The following is a 27,835-nucleotide window of genomic DNA, read 5'->3' on the forward strand; positions in this document are numbered from 1 at the left end:
TTACCAAAAAATGGGGTAGAGAAAAACAGGCAGCAAAAATTTAGTTTTGGACCAACACCAGATTAAAGACAGCATCTTACAGCATGTAAAGAAAAATTTGCATATCTAAGATTCCAATATCAGTAAAAAATACTTACATGTAACTGAAAAATGATTTTAGAATGTAGTGTGAAATCTAGAACCTGTTTCCATAGTGGCAATAAGATGAACATAATAGACTGGATATTTAATGATACTAAAAAAGGAAATGACTTATCAAGATTGTTTCTTGTATCATGATTTGGTTTTTTAATAGGCCCACATTGATTACCAGGGATAGATTTGAAAATTTGGTTTTCCAGCACTACTGCAGTATTTACGCCATATTGATACTGCAGCTAAAACATTATAGTAGTATATATGGCAGCCTAATGCACATGAACTAGATTATCCAAAAACTAAGTTCATAGTTTCCTTGCAGTATAATCAGAGCAAAATAAATGACCAACATCCACAAATTTAACATTTGTCATCAACTCACATCCAAAAAATTAAAGAAAACATAATTCATCAAAACAGCAGCAAACTTAAAAGGGATTTATTTGTGATTTCCTATATATATTTAGCTTGTAAATACAAGACTGTAAATGTATTATGAGACAATTTCTGTTAAAGTTTTCATTGTGTTTCACTTCAAGTACTGCACAAGTTAAAATCTGATAAAGGATTTACATTCGGTTATCTGAAACTCCCCATCTCAGACTTGTTTTAATGTGGTGGGTAACTTCGTTTCCATAGATACCACCAGCAGGAAGTCTCTCTTTTATGGCTTCTAGGACTTTCATTAATTAGTGTGCATACAGTTTTCATTTTCTATATCATTGTCATTATCATTGCTATCTTCATCACTTTCTAATGGGATGCCTGTGGCAGCTGAAGCACCTTTAGTTTCTCGGTCAAGAGGAAAAAAGCCAGTTCCACTGAAAGTGTCTTGTCTCTGGTAGAAGAGTACATATGCTGCCTTGGACTGTCAAAACAAATAAAGGGTGTTAAAATGGTCACAATTCTTAAAGAACACATTAACTATAGTATGAGTATTTTACCTGGTATCAATTTGTTAACGAGGCCCAAATCAAATAGAAAAAAACCACACATGGTTCAAATGGAAGTTACTAAAATTAAGTAAATATGATTTCTACATGTAAAGGAAAAATGCTTAGATTAAAATTTTTTTCTGTTATTTGGATTAAGAAATAAACACAACTATAGAATAGATTAACCTAGTTACTCTAACATGAAATAGAATTCTATGTCTTCCTTCCTTTTTTCTCTAAGGAAAAGGTGAGCTTTTTATCTAATAGTTGTTTCATCCCATGTTTGCTCTATAGTCCAACTTCTTCTACTGTATTAATGACATTTTCCATCAATTACCACTGTGTCTTTCTGTGTGTGTGTATGGTGGGGGCATGCTTGTGGTGCTGCTGGGGATTCAACCCAGGGCCTCCTCATGAGTACTAGGTAAGCACTCTATTGCTGAGCATCCCCTCCACCCAATCACTATGTATCTTTTTATTTTATTTGGTACCGGGATTTAACCCTGAGGTACTTAACCACTGAGTCACATTCCTAGCCCACTTTATTTTTTGTTTTGAGACAGGGTCTTGTTAAATTGCTGAGGCTGGCTTTGAACTGGTGATTCTCCTGCCTCAACCTCCCAAGCTACTGGGATTACAGGTGTGTGCCACCACGCCCCACTCATTGTATATTTTAATGAGTCTTTATCTTCTAGAACTTTTCTCTTTGGCATTAAAGAATACTTAAGTTTTTTTTCATCATAAATCCCCTACCATTCTACCTCCCTTCTAGATGCCACATACTTCTTTCTTCCTTACAACTAGGCTGATAGGGTAGTCTATACCCATAACTCACTCTCAACACAAACTCAATTCAATGTAATCTAACTTTTGCCCAAACCATTTTAATAAATTGACTTTCACTGGGTCAATAACCTCTGAACAACAACGTAAATGGCGAATTTCTCTATAGTATTTAATGTCCTACCTACTACTTTTCCCTTCATCAATTTTTGGCTTCTGTGATACCAGTTCTCTTTAGATCTTCTACTATCTCTTCAGGTTTCTTCTCAGACTATTCTGTGGCTTCATTAAATCCTAACCTTTTTATGTTTTGCACTCAGCTCAACTCTCTTTCTCAATTTGTATCCTCTCACTAGATAACTAATTCAAGCTTTTGGCTTCAATTTCTACCTAAGGCTGACAACTCAAATTTATAATTTAAACCAGCTATCAACTCTGAACTCCTCAAATTTATAATTTAAACCAGTTATCACCCTCTGAACTCATCTTATTAATACAACTACCTAGTAGAAATTTCTACAAGATAACTATCATATAGGTACTTCAAACTACACAGCAAATTTTCTTCCTAAATTCCCAATCTCGGTTAATGATAAAGTAAGAGACACCTTCAACTTTCCCCTCCTGCATCTCTACATCATTATTTATAAAATTTTATTTATTTTATACTGTAAATCTCTCTCAAATTCACTCTCCCCTTGTCTGTACTGGCACTACCACTAATTTGATTAAGTTAATTGTGACAGCCTTCTGTATGGACTTTCTACTTTCTCTACTCAGTGCTTTAAATCTAAATGCTCTTGTAGAGAAGTTAAGATACAAATTTAATAATGTCACTCTACTGCTTAACAATCATCTAATGGTTTCAGTCTTTTTTCTTTTTCTTTGGTACCAGGGATTGTGAGCTCAGGGGTATATAACCAAGGAGCCACATCCCCTGCCCTTTTCAGTTTTTATTTTGAGACAGGGTGTTGCTAATTGAGACAAACCTTGCTAATTTCAGAGGCTGGCTTTGAACTCATGATCCTCCTGCTTCAGCCTCCCAAGCCACTGGGATAACAGATGTGTACCACACCACACCTGGCTGGTTTTTCAGTCTTTAAAGAAACATTTAAACAACTGGGATGCTGATTTTCTTTAAGACTTAAATTTATCTCTAGCCTAATTACTTCCCCATATTCCTACAAGAACATTTTGTGCCCTTAAAACATCCTGCCCTCATGTCTCCTTTCTTTTGCAGTATTGTTCTTTTTGCTTAGAACCCCTTTGCTTCCTTAATTTACTCATTTGTATTAGTAGACTCAGGTCAAACAGCACTTTCACTATGAGGATTTCCTTAGTCTTATTTGCTTAAACTCCAAATCTGAGTTGAGACATCTATCTCAGGTGTAACCATAGTAAAATATTTAATGGAACTTATAACACAATTATTAACTTGGATAGTTGTCTTATTTTTTTATTTTTATTTTTTTAAGGTACTGAGGATTGTACACTGGGGTGCTTTACCACTGAGCTCCAACCCCAGAACATTTTAAATTTTTTATTCTGAGATAGTGTCTAGCTAAATTGCTAGGCCTGGCCTTGAACTTTCGATCCTACTGCCTCAGCCTCCTGAATAGTTGGTGTTACAGGTGTGCACTACCCAGAAGAGATATAGCTGTCTTTTAATGCTGCTTGTAATAGAGTCCCTCATATAAAAGACACCACATCCATAAGCAAGGTATTCAAATACTGGTGATGTTTGCACAACAAATCACCTAGAGATGCATTTCTTAGAATGTATCCCTGTTAAGTGACCCACGATTGTGTGTATGTACACACACAAAGAACCATCATTATTAAATGCATGGCAAAATCAAATTCATGTAGTGTATATAAATAAGATAAATTACTTGAAAGGGAGATTAGGGCAATAATGTTAAAGAGACTTTGAAGGATGGGATGTTGGCCATTTTAGGATATTTGGGCTAGGAGATAAAAGAGAACAGAAAAAAATTGAGGACAAAAGAATGAGGAGTTTAAGTATAAATTGGAAATGTTAACTTAGGCACACACCATAGAATGACATTTTGGTCAATGATGGAAAGCATATATGATGGTTATCACGTAAGATTATAATATAGTCTAAGTGTGTAGTAGGCTATATAATCTATGTTTGTGTAAGAATAATCTATGCTATTTGTACAACAAATCACCTAACAATGCATTCTCAGAATGTGTTCCTATTTTAAGTGATATATGACTGTACACACACACACACACACACACACACACACGGGGAAGGAGAGAAAAAGGGAAGAGAGAAACAAACATTTCAGTGCTATTCATGCAAGGACAGAATAAAACTATGCCAATAATTGGGCTCAGAAATTTATCAATTTGCTTTTATAAACTGAAGACTTTAAAGCATCAAAAACTAAAAAGTTAGTCTTTGCCCTCAGGGAATATACTTTAATCTGGGAAATAAAGTAAGTTAGTTTTTCTCACATCAACAGAAAGCCTTTTGAATAATACTATCATATGAGCAAATACAATATTTCTCACTCTTCGTAGTATTCTAACAATGGGTAAAATTTATAGAGCTGCAAAATTTATAGAAAAATAAACCCTTATTAAACAATTTTTAACTTTCTTCTAAAAACACACTAGTCATTTTCCATCTCAACATCTGAAAATCTGCTCAGATGTAAAACACAACAAATGTGGATGATAAATGAATGCCAGCGTAAACAGATGTAACATTCTTATTTTTCTACTAGTCACAGAATACCAGAGTAACAAGCATACAAAAGGAGTTAATCTTTTAAAAATTATATTGTTTAAAAGAAGTTAATAATTTTTAAAAGATTATGTCATTTTGAACTTAAATGTCTAATTGTCTTAGGCTTTAAAGATCATAGGTATGGTAAGGCATTTAAAGGATTTTGACTTTTAAGTAGTCAATATCTAAAATGGTAAGAGCTGACCTACTTTTTAGAGGAAAACTAATTTTCATTAGAAACTCCATTGTACAAGTTACATGAAAAATTTTCAGACTGCATTTTGTGCTTTTGTTATGGGCAAATTTGAAGACAAGTGTCCATTTAGGGTACAATTTTATGTTTCTTTAAATCAGAGCAAGTGTCTCTTAGCTACTAGGCATGCTAGAATATATACAATAGTGTTCCATGGGCCCCTTTTATTAATTTGCCTTTTTTCTTGTGGTGGGGCAGTGTACAAGATAGGGATTGAACCCATACATGCTAACTAAGCATGTCCTCTACCAATGCCTTCCATTTTGCGAATTCTTATTCATAAAAACAGTTGATCCCACAATTTTTGGGAAATATATAATATACTTACCACAATTTGGTCTTCAGATGCAGTGGAGACACTACTGTCATCAAAATAGTACCATTTTCCATCATCTTTATTTTTTGCAAAAGCAGTATCTAATGAGAAAATAAAATCACTTCTATGACTAAAATGATCTAGGGAATTCTCAAAACTCTATAATCATCTACGCAATAGCTTAAACTCGTAACAATATTTACTAAGCACCTACCATGTGAAATAAATGTCTCATATTTTGACTGCTGTTTGTTTCCCCTCCCAAAAATCAACCATGAAAAAAGCTGTAAGAGGGAAGTGAGAGTCAAACTTAAACAAAACAAAACAAAAAAACAAAAAAACAAAAAAACCTGGCTAGAGGCAGCAATAAGAAAACAGATTAAAAGAATGTTTTTAAATTCCACATATGGGACAACCATTGCCTGATTCTTTGTCAGAGATTATATTATCAGTAATAAATACTCAGGTCTCCTGAACCAAAGGCATGATGTTGTTTACAAGACTTGTACAACTTGCTGGATTAACAAAACATTTGACAACTAGTGTGGCAATACTCATTCATGTACTCTGATAAAAAACTAGTTTTGCAAGGAGTTGAGGAAAACAGCCATGCACTGAATAGCTTCCTTTGAGGACAGCCTCTCCCAATTTTTCCCCTTCCAATTACCTAGGACTTTTGACAAACAACTTCCGTACATGTTGTATTCTGTCCTATATCCTTTCTTAAATCTAAGTAAACTCTTTGCTGGATGAAGCATATTGTGTGTTGTGTTTGTTAATCTGAATTCAAGACCACTGTGAAGCAAAACATATTCTCAGGCTGAGTAAAAAGACAAGATTGAACAATCTTGTGAATTATATAAGAGACAAATCTCCAACAAAAGTTAGCCAATTAGAGGATTGAATCAAAAGAAAGCTAGAGCAGCACTTGTAATATCCGAGATAAAGACAAGAAAGAATGCCAAATCCCAGTAAAAGGAACTACACAGAGAGAAGAGCTAACCATTGTAAAAATGAATATAACTATTAATGCAAAACAACCAATAAAACTATTAGGAGAAACAGACCAAATCAACACTTTAAATAGGAGTCTTGATAAATTTCTCTCAGAATAGAATGAACATAAAAAATAATCATACAGTGTAATGATTTGGGTACAACTGTCAAAACTATTTAGAAACATAAGGGGGCCTGGGGTTGTAGCTCAGTGGTAGAGCCCTTGCCTAGCATATGTGAGGCATTGGGTTTGATCCTCAGCACCACATAAAAATAAATAAAGTAAAGGCATTGTGTCTATATACAACTAAAAAAAATATTTAAAAGAAGAAACATACGGATTTATGTCTCAATAGGTAACATATGTTTTTTTCAAATGTATGAAAATTTAAAGAAACCATGTATTAGGCTACTGTCAAAGCTTCAAACTCTTAAAGATTAATATAGACAAAGCTCCCAACTGTTACAAAAAACCCCCCATGTACTTGAAAATTAAGCAAATAATTAAATGACCCTGGGCTAGCAGAAAATCAAAAGGAAATTTAAAAAGTCACAGTATTAAAAGATAATAAAAATGCTACATTTCAAAATCCATCACCAAGACCTAAAGCAATATTAGTAGGAAGTTTATAGTTTTAATTATAGCTTTCAATATAGTTTCAAAAACAATGGAAAGCAAAAAGTTAAGCGGTCAACCCAAGAAGTTAGAAAAATAGCAACATAAAATGACAGCCAATTACCTAGGACCTCTGTTAAACAGTTTTTATCCATGTTATGTTGTTTCTTTTCCTATATGTGTTCTTTCTTTCTTTTTTGTGATGCTGGGGATTTAACTCAGGGCCTTGTGCATGCAAGGCAAGCACTCTACCAACTGAGTTATATCTCCAGCCTCTATATCTGTTCTTAAATTTAAGTAAGCTCTGCCATTGTGTATTTTGAGTTTGTTAATCTGAACCAAAGTAACAAGAAGAAAACTGTCATCAAGGTAAAAATGAAATGAGACAATAAGTACAATTAACAAATTAATAAGATGAAAAGCGAACTTCTGGAAGAATTGATAAAAAAAAGAAAAGAATGAAAAAAAGGGACAAAAACATAGCATAAAAGTATTATAAACCATTCTGAAGTATATTGGAAAACCTAGATGAAAAGGATACAGAAGAAGAGTATGGCATCCTATCTGTTTTACGGCTATAATTTTGATTTCAAAGTCAAATAACAATATAAAAAATTATAAGACCACTGAACTTATGAAATTTTAACAATCTTAATTAGTTAATGAAATTCTACTGTGTATCAAAAACCACAAAAAGACAAGTAGGATCATCCCAAGAATGCAAAGATCGTTCAATAGAAAAACCTATCAAGTGGAGGAGAGGGTGGATTTGTTAGTTTCAACATGGCAAGAAATCTGGCAGTATTTAAATACTCATTTAAACCTGGCAGTTTCATCTGAGTACACAGTTCAAAGAAATTTTCATGTAACAGAACAGAAACAATAATATTTACCAGTCTCAAAGGCAAGTTGGATATCCACCATATGGTGAATGTAAACCATGAGTAGTGAGGAGCAATGGACAAAATAGATAACAAAAGTATAAAGAAAACAAGCAAGATCTGCTGAGATCTGCAGTACAGTACCAATTACAAAAGTGAGCAAATATGCATGGTTTATAGCACATGCATTAAACATGTTACAAAGAGAAGGGAAAAACAATGGAGAAGAGGAACCCCAAATGGACCAGTAACACTTCTTCCAGTGCCTTCAACTGACAATGAGGAGTATGATTAACTCAATCCTTTCTTTTCAGATTTAAAAGGGTTCAAAAGCTGATTCATTCATTAATCAATATTGCATAACTATTATATGAAAGACCCATCTGACATTTTACCAGACGTAATAAATACCTTAAGGAAAAAAAAATCAATAGTTATTCGAACATCATTATCAGGTTAAAATATAAACTGTCAACTTACAGTGTCCACCTCCCATCCCTCCATAATGGTTGGAAACAGCAATCAAATTATAGCGGCAAGGACCTGCATTTGGATTAATTAAGAATTCCGACATATCCAAGTCACTGTTTTTTTAAAGAGAAATGAAGTTAGTGTTATGTTTTCCCTAAATATAATAAATTCATTTTTTTTCTTTGAAATGCAATGAATTCTATTCCCTTCTGCCAGTGTTGCCTCTCTCCATATTTTTCACCAAAGAAATTATCAAGAGTCAAGTAACTCATTATCATTTCGATCCAATGAATTGTTTTTATTTAATCAACTAATTTATTTATTTTGGTACTGGGGATTGAGCATCAGGGACACTCACTCAACCACTGAGCCACATCCCCAGCCCTATTTTGTATTTTATTTAGAGACAGGGTCTCACTGGGTTGCCTAGTGCCTCACCATTGCTGAGGTTGACTTTGAACTCGTGATTCTCTTGCCTCAGCCTCCTGAGCCACTTGGATTACAGGCATGTGCCACCATGTCCAGCTTTTTATTTTAAAATAATTTTTAGGAATGATTTATACAGCAAAAAATAAAGGGAGAGTGAAAAACAACTTTCTTATTAGTTTTTAAAAATTAAGCTAGACACTAGAACATCAAGAATGTCTGTAATCCCAGCTACTCAGATGCTGAGGCGGGATTGCAAATTTGAGGTCTGCCTCAGCAACTGAGTGAGATTCTGACTCAAAATAAAAAATAACAAGGACTGAGGATGTAGCTCACCTAAGTTCAATTCCCAGTATCTATCAATCAAGTCAATTGAAGACCATTTTTATTCCACATTTTCCTGATTTTGATAACCTATAGACCAGAAATGGGCAGCACTCTTTGAATGCAATTGACTGTTCATAATCATATATGCATGAACTTGGAACACACCATCTTATAAATAGTTTATTATTGTTGTTCTTACATTTGCATCATTTCTGGTTGTTGTTCTTATACTCACATCATTAAAAAGCAACAACTCTACTGGGAGTGTAGCTCAGTTGGTAGAGCACTCCCCTAGCATGTGTAAGACCCTGGGTTCTAACCCCAGCACCCCCGCCCTGCAAAAGCAGTAATTCTAACTTCCAAATATACCTATATTAGAATCTAGTTTTCTTGCATTTACATTGTCAAAATGCTATATTCTTGAAAATTTTAATGGCTCACAATTTTGATAAATAACCTTTTTCTTCCTGCTCAATAAATGGAATGAATAATTAATATTTTCAGTTTTTTAAAATCACCTATATCCTTTCCAGTCCCTTTTGTATACACACCTGCCTTCAGCATTTGTCCACTTACTAACTGATTCAAGTAAGTTTTGGTGCACAAATATCATAAAATATGAAAGAATACTGTCACATGTTCTTTTTTGCAATACAGGATAATGCCAAGCTCTTTATTACAAAATATTGTGTGATGAAGTCCTTCCTGCTGCATGACTAAGTGAATGAGAATACAATGTTCCCTTTTTTGTCCTGAATTCTTAACTGTGTTTAGTAAAAGCTAAAAAACAAACAAACAAACAAAAAGAGACTATGAAGATGGTTTCCAGACTTTGTTATACCTTTTTACAAGTATGATGTCATACCATGCAACAAGAAAAACTGAAGGATAAATGCATATAGGGATAATTTATTTCATTATTAAATCAACATTCTAAGCAATTCCATTTTTCTATTTTTATAATATTTTAGTCATTTAAAAAATTTAGGAATAATTGATGAATAATGATAAAATGAATCCTAGGAAAAACAAAATTGCTAAGTCCATAAAAAATCTATTATAATTATAAATGGGGTCAATGAACACATAAGGTAATGCAAGACACAGTGAGTTATATTTATTTAAAAAGAAAATATTCACTTTTGTTTTTGGAAAAATCTCTAGGAATAAAAATTGTGAAATATCAACCCTTAAAATGGTTATATCTACTCAAAAATAAATTCAAATCTTTTACTAAGATACAATGACAAAAAGCATCAAAATAAGTTTGAAAAAAGTTAGAATGCTCAATGTTTATTAAGTACAATTTAACTTACTTGATAGGAAAATCAACTAAAGTATCCAATTTATCTCTCATGTAACGACTGTATGAAAATCGCTTGAGATGTACCACAAGTACTGGAGGAAGGGACCATAAATCCAATTTCTTTGTGGCTTGCTGATGTTCTTTACAATTTGGACAATACCTAAAACCAAAAAGAAATATTTAAAAGTTTGACAGAGGTATAAATGGCTAGCTCCATTAACAAAAATAACAAGCCAAAACCCAAGGGTGGGGGGGGGACCCTATATTTTCAGTGAGCAATTATTTTAGGAGTAATATATACCAGTCTAACAGCAACTCCTCTTTATTTTCAATACATTTTTAAAATAAGTCTAACCATTATAAACTAATACGCAAATAAATATTCAAATAAATGATGAGGGCTAGGTTACTTACATTTCAGTATGCTAAAAAAGATATGAACCATGTAACATAATATTACAAATGTGTGTTGAGACATAGGTATCAGAAAAATCTCAAAACTTTGGACTTTAATGGAATGATATCACAAAATAATTTCCCTAAAAAGCTTTTTCCAACACAGCTGAAACTTCTTAGGAAAAAGGTAATTATAAATAGTAAAATGACTATTAGGGAAAATATAGTAATGAGATTAAAGCTAATGATGGGATAATACTTTTGGAGATATTCCCATCCCTTTTAATAGACTATTACATTACAGAAATTTATAGCAATAAGAATATTTAGTAATCATTTTTTCAACTTGATGTACCACATACTTCAGAATAAAGCCTTAAAGAAAATAATTAGAAACAATTATTTAACTTTGTCTCTTACCAGGGATCTTCAGCACCTAGCTTTTCTTTTGTTGTGAAAAGTTCAATACAGTCTTTTAATTTCACAAAGGGTTTTTTAGGAGGTTTATATTCCACGCTTTCATGTTTTTCAAAATCCTAAAGAGAAGTATTTCTTGAGTTAAGAGAACAAATGAAACAAAACTCATTTTAGTGATACCATCTTACTATGAATAATAATGAAAACTCCTAAACTTTCAAGAGAATCATAAAACTTATTTCAGCTGAGATTTTTATCATACTTTTTAATAACTCCTAAATGACCTTCTATAATTAAAACATGTCAACAAAAAGCATGTTCAAAACCCCTCTAGTTGAAAAAAAGTTTGTGACCAAATTTTTAATGGCAAAATATAAACTAATTTCAAGGAAGCAGAAAGTGTACAAAAGAGTGTGATTAACTCTAGCAATTAGAATAAAGTAAGCCAAGAAAAGGTAAAGAAGCAGTGTTTGAGTGATAACTTACCTCGGCAGCATTTTCATCAAAATATCTTTTTTTCAATTCAGGATCCCAATCCAAAGCAAGAAAAGATCTTTCTAAGGTGAAAAACATTTTTTTTCTTTAAAATTCAATGTGTTTTACAACCAAAATTTGTATATTTTAACATTAGGGTATATATAAAAATAAACAAGGAGCAATTTTTTCTACTTGCACAGATGATTAGGACAAATAACTGTTTCCAAGCCTTTAACAATGTGAGATCAAAAGACAAAAAGATACAAAGCTGAAGCATGAAGTTAAACCCTGCTTTAGTAAACACTTGCATGTTTTACTGTACCTGGATATTAAGGCCTTTTATTTAACATTTTAAAATAGATAAATGGTATTTTTCATGGTTGGGCTGAATTTCATGGTTTTTATATTTTAAAAACCCCACTTACTGAAATTTGATGCTCAAGTCATTTTTCACAAAAAATACTTACCATCTAGCCTAAGCTGCCTATCATCAAATCTTATATGCCTTGTATCGTCTTTGATGTAGTTGATATCGGTATTGCCTAAGTTGTTGAACTGGAATGTAAACAATCGTTTTTTGTGTCCCGTGAGTTGACCTTTGCAAGTTTCCTCAGTACATAATCCATTTTCAGAATCATTATCTCCTCCAACTGAATCTTCTGACTGACTATTTTCATTCTCTGAGGGAAGTTCTTGATCCTGGCTGGATTCATCATCTGGTTCATCTGTTTCCATTTCACCTAGTTTTAGATATTAGAGATCTTTAAATAAATCCAGTGTTAACATTTCTGAAATAATTATTTTACCTAGATTTACAGATGGTTTGTTTTTAGTTCCTTAATATCCATTTTTTAAACTTTTTCTCTGAGGCAATAATCCAAGTGAAACATTTTAATAATTTAACAGGAAAGTCTTACTTGGTGAACCTTCTTCATGTATGCCATTTGGGCCATTCCCATTAATATTTTGGTCTTTACAGCAATGCAGGGATCCTTCAGTTTCTTCAGTTTCAGTAGATATTTTGACATATCGGCTTAATAAAATCAGAAATCAAACAAGTTCAATTCTACAGAGATCTAAAAACTATTTTCCACTCTACCAATAAAATGGAGCTTTTCAATGCAATAACAGTGGTTATTTGGTAGATTTAAAAATAAATTAAAACTCAAAGCTTACAATTCCATAAGTAGAATTAATTGTGTTTTATTTGTCTTTATAAAAAGAATATTTTCTTACTTCTAGAGTGTTATATCTGTCTTTTATACATTAAAGTTTGTGGCAAATAATTTCTCAACTTTAAAGTATTATAAGATTCCCATTTAAATGATATATATGTTATTGCTAAGAAAGCTTGCTTTTATATAATGTGAACATTTTTAATAATATTTTTTGTGGCACTAGTGATCAAAATGAGGATAATGTGATCTTTATGTATGAGTCATGAAACTACAATAATTAGGTATACAAGAAATAATACTGAACATGTCAACTATAAAAAAATTAAAAAGGATCAAATGGTGTTTATGATTACCTTATATAATTCAAATCAAGATTTTTAGGAAGGCAAAAAATGGACTATACATTGTGAATATTTACTCTTTTAAGACAATTAGTACGAGTTCTTGAGCTGGTAGTATGCATAAAGATATGAGACTTTGCCATTTGTTATGATTCCAGAGTGTACACATGTATCACAGTTATTGATAATACTGGGTTTAAAATAACCTCAGTAATGCATTTTTTCATGATCATGAAAGTAGATGACTGTAACCTGATTTTTAAATTGCTACCTGTCTAAACAAAGTTGAGATAATGTTCAATTACATTCTGGTAGTTCCTTGCATGTTTACTTTTTTACCTGTATTTCATTCCCATGCTTATTTTATTGAAGTAGAATTGTCTGGCACTTACCACATTCTCAAAAGGAGAAGATTATAGAGTTTATCTTCAGTATTGTTTCGTGGGACAGCCATAAGAAAAGGTTGACCAAAAAGTGAAGAACCAGTATGGTGGGTATAACTTGAGTGTCTGAATTTTTCTCTTAGGCAAACAGGAATAATCACATGTTCTGTATCTTCTGTCCTATTGATGTTAATTTCAAACCTATAAGAACACAATGGACCATAAACTCTCAAAATCTTGTTATTTCTTTTGATTATTTTCAAGTAATACTCTGCACAATAAATTTCATACTTACACATAAATATCATCCCGTTCCATAATACTACTAAGGTTTTCATCCATAGGGAATATTCTGTGAAATCTATGATTGTATATATCAGTAACTATCATCTAAAAGGAAATAAATTTCTATTAAGCTGGTTTTTTAACACCGAGAAACTAAACACCAATTTAAATTCTTCAATCCCAGAAACATCTTACCTTATCTGCCGGTACTCCTGACAAAGTAGACAATGCTGTGCAAAGATCTAGTATATTTCCAATTTTGGGGACAACCACTTTGTACTAAAAAACAAAAACAAAAAATTGTAATGAACTTATTATACTGGGAAAAAAAACACTGAGTAGATGAGACTGACCTCATGATTGTTTTCTTACATTCATTTGGTATTCAGCATTTGGCTTATAATGTCTACCTCCAATCTTGCCATTACCCTAGGAGATAATGTCCATATAGATGATTCATCCCACCCCTTATTTTTCCTCAGTTTCTCAATTCAAAGATCTATCCTTGCATTCAAGTATAGTCAACTTCCTGGACCTTGTCGCCACCTGAATCTGCTTTGCTTCTGATACCTTAAACTCTAGCAGGTTATTGTCTAACTACCACTACCTGCTTCACCTGGAAACATATTCTTACCTATTCTTATCTTTTATAGAGATTTCTAGTCCTTATGACACTCAGATTTTCTCCCTACTGTCTTCATGAACTTCTATCCCGACCCCATATTCTTCATCAATTCAATCATTCCATTATAAAACCTTTAACCTCTATTACTCAGTTCCACTCTTGCTGAACTTTCTCAAAGCAGTTCAGATAAGCTGCAGAAAACTCCCCAACTTCGGATGCCAGTGAACTTCAAATCCACAGTCTCAACTGATCCTTAACACTGCCCAGAAACAATTCTCTGAATCTTATTTGCTGTTTTTCTCATTTCAATTACTATTTAAAATATTCACCATTACTTAGGCCTCCTATTTCACTGTATCTCCCTTCAGAAGAACATCTATTTTACTAAGAAAACGGAAGCTGCCAAGTGGTAAAAATCTGTAACTTCTAGTTCCCTTAAAAAATTACTTGAGGACATATAGGTTGTTTTTTTTTTTTTCCTTTCCTGTCTCTTGCAATACAAGTTAAGTGTTTTTCTTCCCATTAAGTGAGAACCCTAGTTTATATGCTCTGAATTCTATCCTCTGCTAAGACCTAAATCTAGCAACTAGACTTTCTTATTATCTTGACTTTTTTGCATAAGCACTGGAATACAATAAACATCTCAAAAAACAAAACAAAAATTAAAATAGTCCTTCATTGCTTTCCCTTATTTCCCCTGCTTTATAAATGACTTTATTAACAATATTCTACACTGACTATTATAACTTCCTTATCTCCCATTCACTTCTCAACCCATTTTCTGGCTTTTGTCTTCACCCCTTTATTTAACCTATTGCCAACATTACCAAAACTACTACACAACTCACTCTTTATCAGACTCTATTTTATTGATCTCTCTGTAGAATGACTGCTGACCACGCCAATCTTTAAAAATGTTTCTTTCCTTATGTAACACTACTTCTTAATTCTTTTCTATTGCTGTGATAATATTGTCTTAGAAGCTCTTCCATATTCTTTTTTTTAATTAAAATTTTTTTGTAGTTGTAGATAGACAGAATGCCTTTATTTTTATATGGTGCTGAGAATTGAACCCAGTGCCTCATGCATGCTAGGCAAGCGTTCTGCCACTAAGCTACAGTCCAGCCCCTCCATATTGTTCTTTAAAATTTTGTTCTTCAACCTCTCCTTGATTCTATATACACTTTTTAGACTAATGCCAATATATCTCCATTTGCTTTGGCCAGTCCTGGATTAGACTCTTATCCTAGTATAATTATTAACAAAGGCCCTTTTTATTTTCAGGAGAGTTCTAGTTTAGATGATAAATCAGAGTCACTCTAGTCTTAAGTGATCTCATCCTTTTAAACCACTGACTACCATTCTCAAAGAGCTCACTACTCAATTTAAATCTTAATCACAGTCTTTCTCCTCCAGTGTGAATACATAAATTTAATGCCTATCAGATTACCACCATCTAAATATTCCTTCTGCATCTTGAAGTCAATGTATCCAACACTAATAGGTTATGTTATTATGTTTAATACTAAAAAGGTTTCTTCTTAGACTTATTCTTCTTATACATCCCATTAAAACAAAGAGCACCATTAAGCTCTCAATTCTCTAGTCCAGGAAACGTGAAATCATCTTTGAATACATCTACACATTTTCACTTCCTACATTCAAACTAGTTTTACAATCAAACTGACATACTGACACAACTTCAAGCCCTTGTCAACTGAACACTGCAAAAGCCTCTTATCTGTGGTCTTCATAGTTCTGATCTAAGTCTTTCCTATCTAATCTATGTGCTAGCCAGATTCTTATTTCTCAAACACAAATATAGCCATATAATCTCTATGCTTTTAAAGGTTTTTTAATAACCTTTAAAAGCTTTCCTAGCTTTAGGAAGAAGTCCAAATTTCCTATCATGGTATCAAACATCTTTGTGATACTCATTGGTAAAGTTCCTGCTTACCATATTTTTAGCTACTTATAAATTTTAAAAGTAGGGCCATGACTTCTTTTGTCTTCAGGCCTTGTACATGGCAATTTCTTGGCCTATAATATCTTCATTTCCAGCTGCTACCTACTTAAAATCTAATCATTCTTCATGATTCATCACACGTATATCAGTTTGTGCAGATTATTCTTTCCGTGAGCTCCTGTGGTACTGTCATACTACTTCTCACACTCTATGACAAACTTCTTAAGAAGTAGGATTAGAAACACTTTCATATTTCCAACCCCTTAGAGTATAAGAGCAACATATAATACATCCTCAATGATTACTAATATAACCTAAATCAACTTCAGTAACAGGATGTTAGCTAATTTCACTTCCTTACCAGCTGATTAAACCATAGTGTTAATGAGGATATCGCTTTGTATGGAAGCTGTGTTTAAGAGGAAAAAAATGACGACAACAACAACAAAAATACCACCCCCATCCCTCTAAAAAAGAACATAAACAACACCCAAATCCAATTCCTGTGTTGATCATGGACCTAACTCCCACAATTAATATTCTTGGTCACCAAGTGAGTAAAAAAGTAACTCAATGAAATTCACAATGCTGGAAAAATGATTTAAAGCCAAATTACAGAAGAACATTCACCATATACCTTAAGGGCTAATGTGTAGCTTTAATGTAACCTGTCACTATATAACAGATTATTTTATAATATTAGCCTGGAAAAGTATTGTCTTTAACAAATGTGCTGAACATAAATAAAACATCTACTTTTTTTTTGTTGTTGTAATACATTTTTACTAATTTTTCATATTCTTTTGCTCCATTGGCATGTATTTGCAAAGTTACAAGCTAGTGAGGTAATGGTATAGTTTAACACTGACAGAACTGAAAATAATGTAGACAATTCTGCATTTACAAACAAATGAATAAGAGAGTACCTAAAGAAAATATATTATTATCAAGTATGAACACAAAAAAAAGTGTAAAAAGTAAAAGCAGGTCTTTGTTGGTCCTGCTTATAGATAAGGGTAAGTTCTCAGCACTACTTAACAAAATACTGATATAAAGTCACTAGATTTGATTAGTTCATGAAGGAAACATAAAGAAGCAGAAAAAAAAGGGTGAAATTTATATATGGGATTGTATTATTTGTTACAACTAGACTTCAGTTACCTTGAATGAAAGAACTATTTTTCAGAATGTTGTAAATATCCTTTTCTTGTTAAGAGTAAACTCAATTTCCTGCCTGAGTGGTAAAATCATAATTTTGTTCAGAGCATAACTTTCATATAGATATTGTGACTATTAGGCACCAAACAAAGTTGAGCTACCTGGCTGGAACTCTAAGGATTTAGAGAAAACAATATTCTGAAGTAGGACCATATCTGCCTTGTTTAGTGAACAAAAACTTTATACTGTTTGTGCCTAATACAGCATTGTGAATACTTTTTTTTGGTGGGGAGGGATTCTGAGGACTGAACTCAGGGGTACTTTAACACTGAGCTACATTATCAGCCTTTAAAATTTTTTTCTAAGTTGTTCAGGGCCTTGCTAAACTGCTAAAAAGCTGGCCTTGAACTTGAGTCCTCCTATCTCAGCCTCCTAGAGTTGCTGGAATTACAGGTGTGTATCACCATGCCTTGCTTGTATACTGTTGCATTAACATACACAAATTAAGCATCGAAAACAAGATTTGTAAGTCTCCTATCTTCAAATAACTTATGGTCTAGGGAAGAAAAACAAGAGCAAATAAAGGTCAAAATAAAATTTGCTAAGTGCTGTTAACAGAATTTAGGGGAGGTAGGAAGAGAAAGGAGATACTTTCGATAGGAGGGGTCAAGTCTCAGAAAAGCACTGATAAAGAAGGGAGAAAATATAGGATTTTATTCACAAAATAGAAAATAGTCCAGTTATAACACTACACTATGCAATCAAGCAAACATGATCATTAATGCCTACTACCAGTGATTTTGCATAGGATAAACAATATGTGATAAAATAAAGTATTAAAGATTAGAACATTACTGAATCAAATATTTTAATCTAACTAAATTTCCATTTCTCATTTTTGTAAGCTAATATTCTTCAACACTGTAAAACAATGTCTGTTTTCTTTGATGAGAAAAAGTCTTTGAGAATACTTTTTACATGACATCCTTCATCCTTTCAAGATTCTAAAAATTATACTAATTTCCAAAGTGTTAAGCTTATAGTACATTTACACTACACAAACATTATTACTAAACTGTGCTTTAGGATTCAACACTAATTTTTAATTTACATATAGTACTAGAGATTAAATCCAGGGCCTTGCACATGTTCGTCAAGTGCTTTACCACTGAGCTACATCCCCAGTCCTTTTCAAAACTTTATTTTGAGACAGGGTCTTCCAAGTTGCCCAGGCTGACCTTGAACTTATAATCCTCTTGCCTCAGCTTCCTAAATTGCACACACCACCAGGCCCAGCTTCAAAACTAATTTTATATAGTACTCAACACTATAATATTTGATAAAAAGTAACAAATGTACAGAAAATAATCACTACTTACCTGCATAGGTTTGGTAAGTGGATCCATTCTAACTAAATAAACTTCCAAGGTACGTTCTTTTTTCATGGGCAATGGAAGTGTCAAGTAACAAAAAGGATCAAATGTTACTGAAATCTTAGCACATTCAGGACAAACCAAAGTTGATTTGAAAAGGCCATGAAATATATCTACTATGATAGAATCGTTTCTTTTTAAATGGTTTTCCCAGGCTTCTTCAGCAACCACCTATAAAGAAAATAAGATCAAGTTATTGAGGTATTATAGAACTGCAACAATGCAGACAATAATATCATGAAACTTACTTTATCAGGCCTTCCATCAGCATCTTTCAATTGTATATATGGTTTTTTCCTAATTCTATTCAAATCTTCATGTAGTCCATCTAATAGGAAAGCTAATAGTTCTTGACAGTCTTGCTGTTGATATCCAGAGAACTGGGGTGCAAAACGTCCTACCTGTGTCTGTGAGAAAAACAAAACCATGAACTCAGCAGAGTCAGGATTCCTTTAAAATTCTACAGGTGATTCTTATTATCTATGAGTTGCCTACTTGCTAAAATTTATTTGTAACCCTCAAATAAAACTAAAACACTTTAGCAGTCATTGTGGATATCCTCAGAGGTGAAAAATTTGAGTCATCTAACATGCACATTCTCAGCTGGGAAACAAAGTGATCCTCTCCCCTTTTTGTTTTAGCTCTCATACTATATAAACAAATGTCTTTTTGTAGTTGATTTAGTGCTATTTTTTTTTTTTCACACTTCTGTGCTGTCTTCTGGTTATTTCAGTGTTTAAAGAGCCCCCCATACATAGTGCTGAAGTGTTGGCTAGAAGGAGGCTGTGATGTACCTTTTGGAGAAAACATAGTTAGATAAGCTTCCTTCAGACATAAGTTACAGTGCTGTTGGCTATGAATTCAATGCTAATGAATCAACAACACATATTAAACAAGTTTTTTTTTTTTTTTCCTTTTTTTGTTTTTAGTACCAGTGATTGAACCCAGTGGCACTCAACCACTGTGAACATCCCTAGTCCTTTTATATTTTATTTAGAGACAGGGTCTTGCTGAATTGCTTAGGGCCTAAATTGCTGAGGCTGGCTTTGAATTCACAATCCTCCTGCCTCAGCCTCATGAGCCATAGGAATTACAGGTATGCACCACCACACATGGTAAATAAGGGTCTTTAAACTAAAATACACATAAAACAAAATGACACACTGGTTGGTTGGTGAAAATGTGAAAATGTTACAACTAGAAGGTTTGATAGAATCAAAACCTATATTTTCCTTAGTAGCAACAGTTTAGTATGGTTATTCAGTGTTTGCAATAAATTTAAGGAATATAACTATTGTGAATAATGAAAATGTATATATACAAAATAGGAACATATATTTTGTTCTGCATTCCAGTATACATTCAATGAAGCTTGCTTATTTATTTTTTTTAGAATTTAACCTTTATTTTATTCACTTTTTTTTTTTTTTTAAATGTGGTGCTGAGGATTGAACCCAGTCTCACCTATGCTAGGCAAGCACTCTATTCCTGAGCTACAATCCCAGTCCTCAATGAAGCTTATTTAGGCCAAAACAGAACAGAACATGGACTCCTTAAAAAAATGTATACATGAAAAACAAACAAACCCCCCCAAAATGTATATTGATCATTATGGGTCCTATATTTATTTGTTACTAATTGCCATTTCACTATTTGTCAAAGGAGTTTTCAGCACTCTTAATTTTTAGCTCTTGGTTTTCCTATTGCCTCTTCCTGTAAATGTTTGTCAGGCAGACAATAAAAGACAAGTTTTTATTCTGGCTATTATTATCATACAGATAATCATACATCTAAAAGAATTTTGAAAATAACTACTCTCTAAAATAGAGAAATGTTGACATGAGAAAAGAACAAGGAGAACATATAATAAAATATTGTACAAAAAATTGGGAAACACTGAAGACTTAAAAAATTTAGTAACATATTGCTTTGGGTCCACTGGGGAAAAAACTACAAATCTTTTAGTTTTTGTGTGTAAAAAGAGGAAGAATCTCACAAAGATAACCATAATATTTATGTTCAATTTTCCTAGTTTTGTAATACTATTTTTTGATTGGACTACAAAGAAATGTAATAATATAAATCATAATATGAGGGGCTGGCGTTGTGGCTCAGTGGTAAAGCCCTCGCCTAGCATGCATGAGGCACTGAGTTTGATCCTCAGCACCACATAAAAATAAAATAAAGATACTGTGTCCACCTAAAACTAAAAATAAATTAAAAAAAAATCATAATATGAAAGAAGTCAAATATCAAGAGCCTGCATTTTTACATAAAATTTAAAGAGGAAAAAAAATCTAACAAAACTAATTGGAATGAGGGTTGTGTTGAGATGGTTTGTCTAGACTAGTCTGTCCAAATGTAGGGGTACATGATTTGTTAGTCGCTTCTTACTTTTTAGGAAGTAGTATACGGTTACTTAGTACATGTCCTACATGAATACCATTTAAGTTGATTGTAAAAATTATGGCTTATTATAATTGCTTATTCTTCAAAAATACATACTTTCTCATCCTACTCCTATTACAATTAATTAGGAAAACTTTTTAACACATAAAGCCAAATTTTAATTTAATTCTTGTTTGAATGAAAAATCATTTGTAATTTTACTGATTCTAAAAAGCAATCTATTCACAAATTTGAATAAACTTTGACTTTAAGAATTACATTGGAAGCACATTCATATTTAGTGACTGTTTTGCAGACTAGTTTTAATTTTTCAAATTTGCAATGACTATTGAAATACTCTTGAGTTCTTGGACTTTAATGAAATGTTCAAATTTATTTTTTTAAGGTTGTATAATATGAAATAGTCATGTAGATTTTTCAGAGATGTATTCTAAAATAACTATGCAAATAAATGCTCACTGCTTTCTCTGTAGTAATTCTATCATACCAGTGTTTTTCTCAGTCTTTTTAAATTATTCCCCCCTCCTAAATCCTTTTTAGACTTTCTGAAAACTAATCACCCACTCTATCATCTGAAATTTTATACCACAGATGATCTGTCTATCCATCCATCCATCCAACCATCCATCCATCCATACTGTACTCCTTTGAAGGGCTTATAAATCATTGTGATAGCTACTATTTTTCATCCTTCTCTTCTAGGAACTAGTTTTTGCCCTCTTGGGGATGATATCACTCTTGTTGAGAATGTATTTATCATACTAACCTTAAATGCTCTTGGGGTGACGTAGCTAAACTTTCCAGACCACATTTGCTTGATCAGTTCAGCATATGATTTAGCTATTTCGCCTCTCATTCCTAAGGGATTGTCAAAATTCAGTTCTTCTTGATACTTATCATTGAGGAAATACTCAGTAAGTGGAGGTGTGTTGCTCAAACACTGCAAAGAATAAAATATATTTTCAAGTAAAAGTAACCATACACACACTTTTTTTAAAACATGCTAAAATTAAAGGGAAACAAATTGTTTGCCACAGCAATCAGAAAAAAATAAGATGGTCTCTGGCACTAAGAAGTTACTGTTCAAATAAACACTGAAATGATGCACTCAACTATTCATTTCCCAAATTTCAAATAAATTATTTATAATAAATGAAATGTTAATATTTGTTGCTGTGAAATCTGCATTAATTTTAAACACAGCAAACTACCTGTTAACTGGGAGAGAAACTCAGAGTTTTCTTTCCTTCTTTTACTTGATTGGTAGAAATTATGGATTGTCTACTCATCCCAGGAACCTATAAATTAGCCTGAGTAGGTAAAAACTAAGATAGAGTGCAAGCAAGAAATTAACTTAAAAAAAGAGGTTTAGCTGGCTCTCTGTATCTGTAGATTCAACCAACATAGATAGAAAAATACTTGGGGAAAAAATTGTGTCTACAATGAATATAGAGACTATTTTCTTTTCAGTATTCCCTAAACATTACAATATAGCAGAAATTTACACAGCATTTATATCAGGAATTTATGTAATCTAGAGATAATTTAAGACATATGAAAGGATGTGCATGGGTTATACGCAAATAATACATCATTTTATATCAAGGACTTGAGCATTCATGGATTTTGGTACCAATTACCATTGATACTGAGGGATGACTAAATTTACTGCTTCCACTATTAGTTACTTATCATTAAAGAGCAGCCTTTAAGCCTTCCGTCTGGCCAACTACCTTTATAAGGAATAGTATAAACTAGCTGAAACTGAGAAAATAAATTTCAGTTATGTAGACTCTGGGTAAGTGTATTCTCACTTTTTTCAGTTCTTGTTTTAATACAATCCAGTTTTCTTCTATGGCAAAATAAAAACTATGAGTAATTTAATTCTTCAACTCTCTTCCATTCTAAATAAAACAATATATTCTTTAAAAATAGATGAAAATTCAGTTTCCACAATATTTTATTTCAAGATGGAATAATTTTAAGCTGATGATACCATATAATTTGATTTTAATACAAATATTACTACTTAATTAATGAGATGCCTAAAAAATGCAGTGTCTGCTATAGACATATAGCCATATAGGTAATTAGTTTTTTCCTTTTTCCCCTGCTGCAGGGAAAATATTTGTCTTGGAGTCAAATGACAAATTGCTACATAAGGAGCTAGTTGCTTGCATGTAAAATAGTAAAGACCCAGTTTGATGAGAACCTGGATTTACATTAATGGAAATTCAGTGTAAAACATTTAGTGTAAAACATTTTACTTTCAAAGTTTTTCAAAGAGTGCTTGCTATTAAATTAAATATACTCAGGGTGAAAGATTCAGTCTGCGGGGTTTTTTGATAACTCAGATGTTGTGAATTATAAACTATCTTTTTGAGCTAAAACTGTAAAATAAACTTATTCAACTTATACTCAGGTCTTTCAAGTAAATTATGGAGCTTAATTTTGTGGTTTCAATTATAAATCAATTTATGTTTACTCAAGTAATCACAGTATCTATTTAGGAATTTTCTATATTATAAGAATAATATTGTCTAAATTAGTAGTCTAGCCCCTAATCTCAAGGCAAAAAGGAGAACTACTTATAGTGCCATGAAATTTGTATTATCAGATTTTTATACAGTTAAAAATATCTAGGATGGGCTATACAGTTTAAGATCATTTACATATCATTTTCAGTGTAAAAATTTTTATTTATATTAGCAAGAGGAAGACAGAAGTAGGCTACAGTGTAGGAGGCAACTAAGGGAAAGGATATTATCCTTTCTAATTTCTTTTTTATCTCAACACCTCTCCTTATCTCATACTCCTCTGGAGTTTAATTTTCTCTTCTTTTTTATTATATATCCTCTTTTAATTATAAACCCAAATTCAGTATAAAACTTTTAGTGTAAAACATTTTGGGAGAGGGAGGTCCAGGCAATCTAGAATACAGCTATAAAGAGCATAAATGCCATCTTATATCACCGAATTAGCACAGATAGGATCAATGTTAAAAGACAATTAAGTGAAGGGAGATTGAATAGCAATTTCCAACAATTATCAATTAGTTTTCAAGTCTTTATATTTGATCAGCTCAGAGTTATGATAAGAATATAACATATTCCACTACCATCTATTAATGCAATCATAACAACATAATTTACGTTTTACCAAATATCTCAAAGAACCAAGTTGTGTAAATATAAATAATTCCTGAGTTATTTTTACTTAATTATTCACATATATCCTTATCTTGCAAAGATAAAAAGTTATTTTAGCTTTCATATATCATCAAGGGTGATTTGTTTTAATAATTTTGTTCATTTTTTTATGTGGTGCTGAGGATCGAACCCAGCACCTCACGTGTGCAAGGCAAGTGCTCTACCACTGAGCTACAACCTCAGCCCAAGGATGATCTTTTACCAAGTTACTTCCTTGCTACAAATTGTTTAATGGCTTTCCTTGCTTTCAGATTAGAATACCAAATCCTTAAATGGGTCTGTTGCCCACCTATGTACCCTCAATCTTTTGCCAATATCTTTTCTGTTCCACTTTATTGAGCCTTATTTTAGTTTACTTGTGGTTCCTTGACCTCTAAGCATCCTAAATTTGCAACATTAGCTATCTGAAAATGTACCTTTTTTTGCCTTACTTAATGTTTACCAATCCATCAAGATTCTGATATTGTGTCTGGGAAGCCTTCGTAATACTTGTTTCTTCCTGTATGTTTCCGCACTGATTTTATAATAAACTATAGCTTTAGTTTTTTAGTTTGTCTTGTCTTGTCAAATGGTCCGACAAGGAAAGACAAACAAAATGGTCTGACAAATGGTCTGCCTCCAGGAAAGCAGGTACCAAAATAACTTTTATATTTACACCTCTAGCACTGAGCACTACTTCATTTGGCCCTTAGAATGTGTATAGTAAATATGTGCTTAATAAAAATGTTTTGGCCTATTTTTACTAATGCATTTATTTTCTCAGATTTACTCTTTTCTTTCAATGTTAGGTTCAGTTGCTCAATAATTTATTTTCAAATAAAATATTACTAGATGCAGCAAAAATATATTTACTTGTAATGAGTAATCTCAAAAAGAATCTCCAAGTACTTGAATATGAAACCAAAAGAAGGGCAATGCATGTTAAAAACGTCCACTCTTTATTTGATCTTTAGTTAATCTATGATCTGTTTTGCAATGAACTTCTGTATTTGGACTTTTTAGACTAGCATTTATTTTCACAGTGACACATGTTAGTTTGAAACTGATTATGATTCACTATTAACACACTATTTAAGAAACACAAATTATTTTTTATTTTTTAGTTGTAGGTGGACACAATACTGTATTTTATTTTTATGTGGTGCTAAGTATCGAACCCAGTGCCTCACGTGTGCTAGGCGAGTGCTCTACCATGGAGCCACAACCCCAGCCAAAAATAATTTTAATGAGAAGTAATTATACAAATTACCTATGAAGATACCATAACTAGTATCTACGTTTTAGCTATTTAGTCCTAAATGGGCCAAAACAAGCCTCTTATTTCTGGAATTTAATGTTTTAAGAAACTCTCAAGCTACAATTCTCTAACAATTTGCAAAAACACACATAAATATGGAAATTCAATAGTCAGTATAAATATATATATATATATATATATATATATATATACACACATACATACATACATACATACTAACACATAATTATTTATTTAAAAACTAAGGTGATGTCAGGCTTTCCTCCCTCATTTTGAAAATACCACTAAATGAGGAATAAATTCTTGAAATAGCATAAGATGAAGTTAAAATATTAAAAATTTCATTATAATTTTTGGTACAAATTTCAAGACATATTTGGAAAAAAGATCAAACAACTAAAATATTTACATGCCCCGGGTGATGTTCTACTAGTAATCAGTACCACCATTCTGGAAGAAGAAAGTCAGTTTATTAAAATATTTTTATAATATAATTTGATTTGTAGTACTTCATGTAACTCATTATTCAATCCTTTTTATGCAAGCTATCTTGAAAAGATGAAAATCTTTGACTACTGCAAGAAAACTGTACAATTGGACTGGCTGCCATAAAACACAGTGCTTTACAGAATAGTAATTTCTATACAGTTCAATAATAAAAACCATAATCAGAGTTAAGCTTTTCTACTATACAAGTATCATTTTCTATTAGATGAGACTGTCCTAAAACAATTTCCTTTCTTAAATTTCCTTTCTTAAAAGTCCTTTGTATGTAGGACATTTTCCTTTTAGTTTGTAAGATACTTTAAATGATATGATATAAAAGTCATCTAACATGTGTTGTGTCTATGTGAATATCTCTCTTATTCTCAATGCTTCTTGGTCTGTAAAATAACAAAACTCATCCTTTCTTAACAACACAATTGTTCTTAGCAAAAACTGAGAGTATGTATAAATATGTCATAAAAAATAAATATATAAACAGTATGATTTAGTTTGTGGATACACTGTAAGTATGCCATGTTTGTAAATACTTCCGAGTTTTAAACATGTCTACTAGTCTCATGTTATTTGGAGCTATGTCTCTTGTTAATTTACTGAAGTCAACTCTCTGACAAAGATGAATGTCAAAATCTCAGTGCTTTGGGAGAACTAAATCTTGTACTTCAACTCTAATAAAATGAGTTTTACCTATAAAGCAATGTGACTGATCATAAAATGCTTTTATGTTTAAGCCATATTTTGTTTCTATCCTTATTTATGCCTAGAGTTGGTCTTAAAATTTCAACTCATTTTGTCAAACAGCATGTTACAATTAAAGCAGTAACCAGACAGAATAAAAAGGTTCTGTACCTACATTCCAACTCAATGCAAAAATTAAAAAGTAAAAAATTTCTATTAATGAATAGGTACTATTAACCAGGTAAAGTATTTTTAATGCAAGTTTATTGTGTACAAAACTGGCAAGAGCACTTGCAGATTTAGGGATTAAAAAACGAAATTACATGTTTAGTAGATGGTAGGCTTTTGGAATTTACTAATTTAGCATTTGTGATACAATGACTAAAGGTAAGGTTCAGGAAATAAGCTACTATGAATGAAAGGCTGTTGATCTACGTAGAATGGTAAGAATGGTTGGTGTATGCGCAAGCTAATCATTTAGTGAGAAGAGACTGCTACGTATCTGTTCTTTGAAGTGGCTATGGGGTTCTTCTCTACATGCATTTTATAATATATATGTATTTCACATTATAAATTTCAAGTTTAAGATTATCCTTGTATTTGAATTATGAATTTTAAGATATATGCCTTAGCTTAATGTATTAAGACTGCACCTTCACATGTATTCATTCCTCTCCTTAGAAATTTCTTCCCCTGTAAGAAATTCACACTTAAAATTCTTTAAATTTACTTTAGCATCTTCTCAAAGTTACAAGTTCCTCAGCACCTCAAAAAACAAAAAACCAGCAACCAAACAAACAAAAACTAATATTCCATCATCAGGGCTAAAACTATACCACCTTCAACTTACTTATACGGCAGAGTCCATGTCTTATAATTTACACCTCAGAATTTAGCACAGTACCTGAC

The 27,835-nt window shown here is 32.2% G+C and overlaps 1 protein-coding gene across 9 annotated transcripts in view; it reads right to left on the reverse strand.

The window, feature by feature from the left end:
• Window positions 1–561: 561 nt before the first annotated feature.
• Window positions 562–27,835, reverse strand: part of Usp15 (ubiquitin specific peptidase 15) — a 116,233-nt gene continuing 88,959 nt past the window's right edge. For 5 of the 9 annotated variants that reach the window (XM_015483068.2, XM_015483067.2, XM_048805953.1 and 2 more), the window contains 14 exons: window positions 22,044–22,217; window positions 19,117–19,275; window positions 18,815–19,039; window positions 13,882–13,965; window positions 13,697–13,791; window positions 13,411–13,602; window positions 12,417–12,532; window positions 11,967–12,239; window positions 11,509–11,579; window positions 11,026–11,141; window positions 10,220–10,369; window positions 8,160–8,263; window positions 5,199–5,287; window positions 562–1,006 (listed from right to left, as the gene is read on the reverse strand). In XM_015483068.2, the coding sequence (XP_015338554.1) occupies window positions 824–1,006; window positions 5,199–5,287; window positions 8,160–8,263; window positions 10,220–10,369; window positions 11,026–11,141; window positions 11,509–11,579; window positions 11,967–12,239; window positions 12,417–12,532; window positions 13,411–13,602; window positions 13,697–13,791; window positions 13,882–13,965; window positions 18,815–19,039; window positions 19,117–19,275; window positions 22,044–22,217 (2,031 nt within the window). In that variant the 3' untranslated portion in view covers window positions 562–823. Of the gene's footprint in view, window positions 1,007–5,198; window positions 5,288–8,159; window positions 8,264–8,964; window positions 9,684–10,219; window positions 10,370–11,025; window positions 11,158–11,508; window positions 11,580–11,966; window positions 12,240–12,416; window positions 12,533–13,410; window positions 13,603–13,696; window positions 13,792–13,881; window positions 13,966–18,814; window positions 19,040–19,116; window positions 19,276–22,043; window positions 22,218–27,835 lie in introns of those variants that run through there. The other 4 variants (XR_007348738.1, XM_048805955.1, XM_048805961.1 and 1 more) reach the window with 4 other exon arrangements.

The sequence above is a fragment of the Marmota marmota genome, unplaced genomic scaffold (genome assembly GCF_001458135.2).
Source record: "Marmota marmota marmota unplaced genomic scaffold, marMar, whole genome shotgun sequence".
Classification (NCBI taxonomy): domain Eukaryota; kingdom Metazoa; phylum Chordata; class Mammalia; order Rodentia; family Sciuridae; genus Marmota; species Marmota marmota.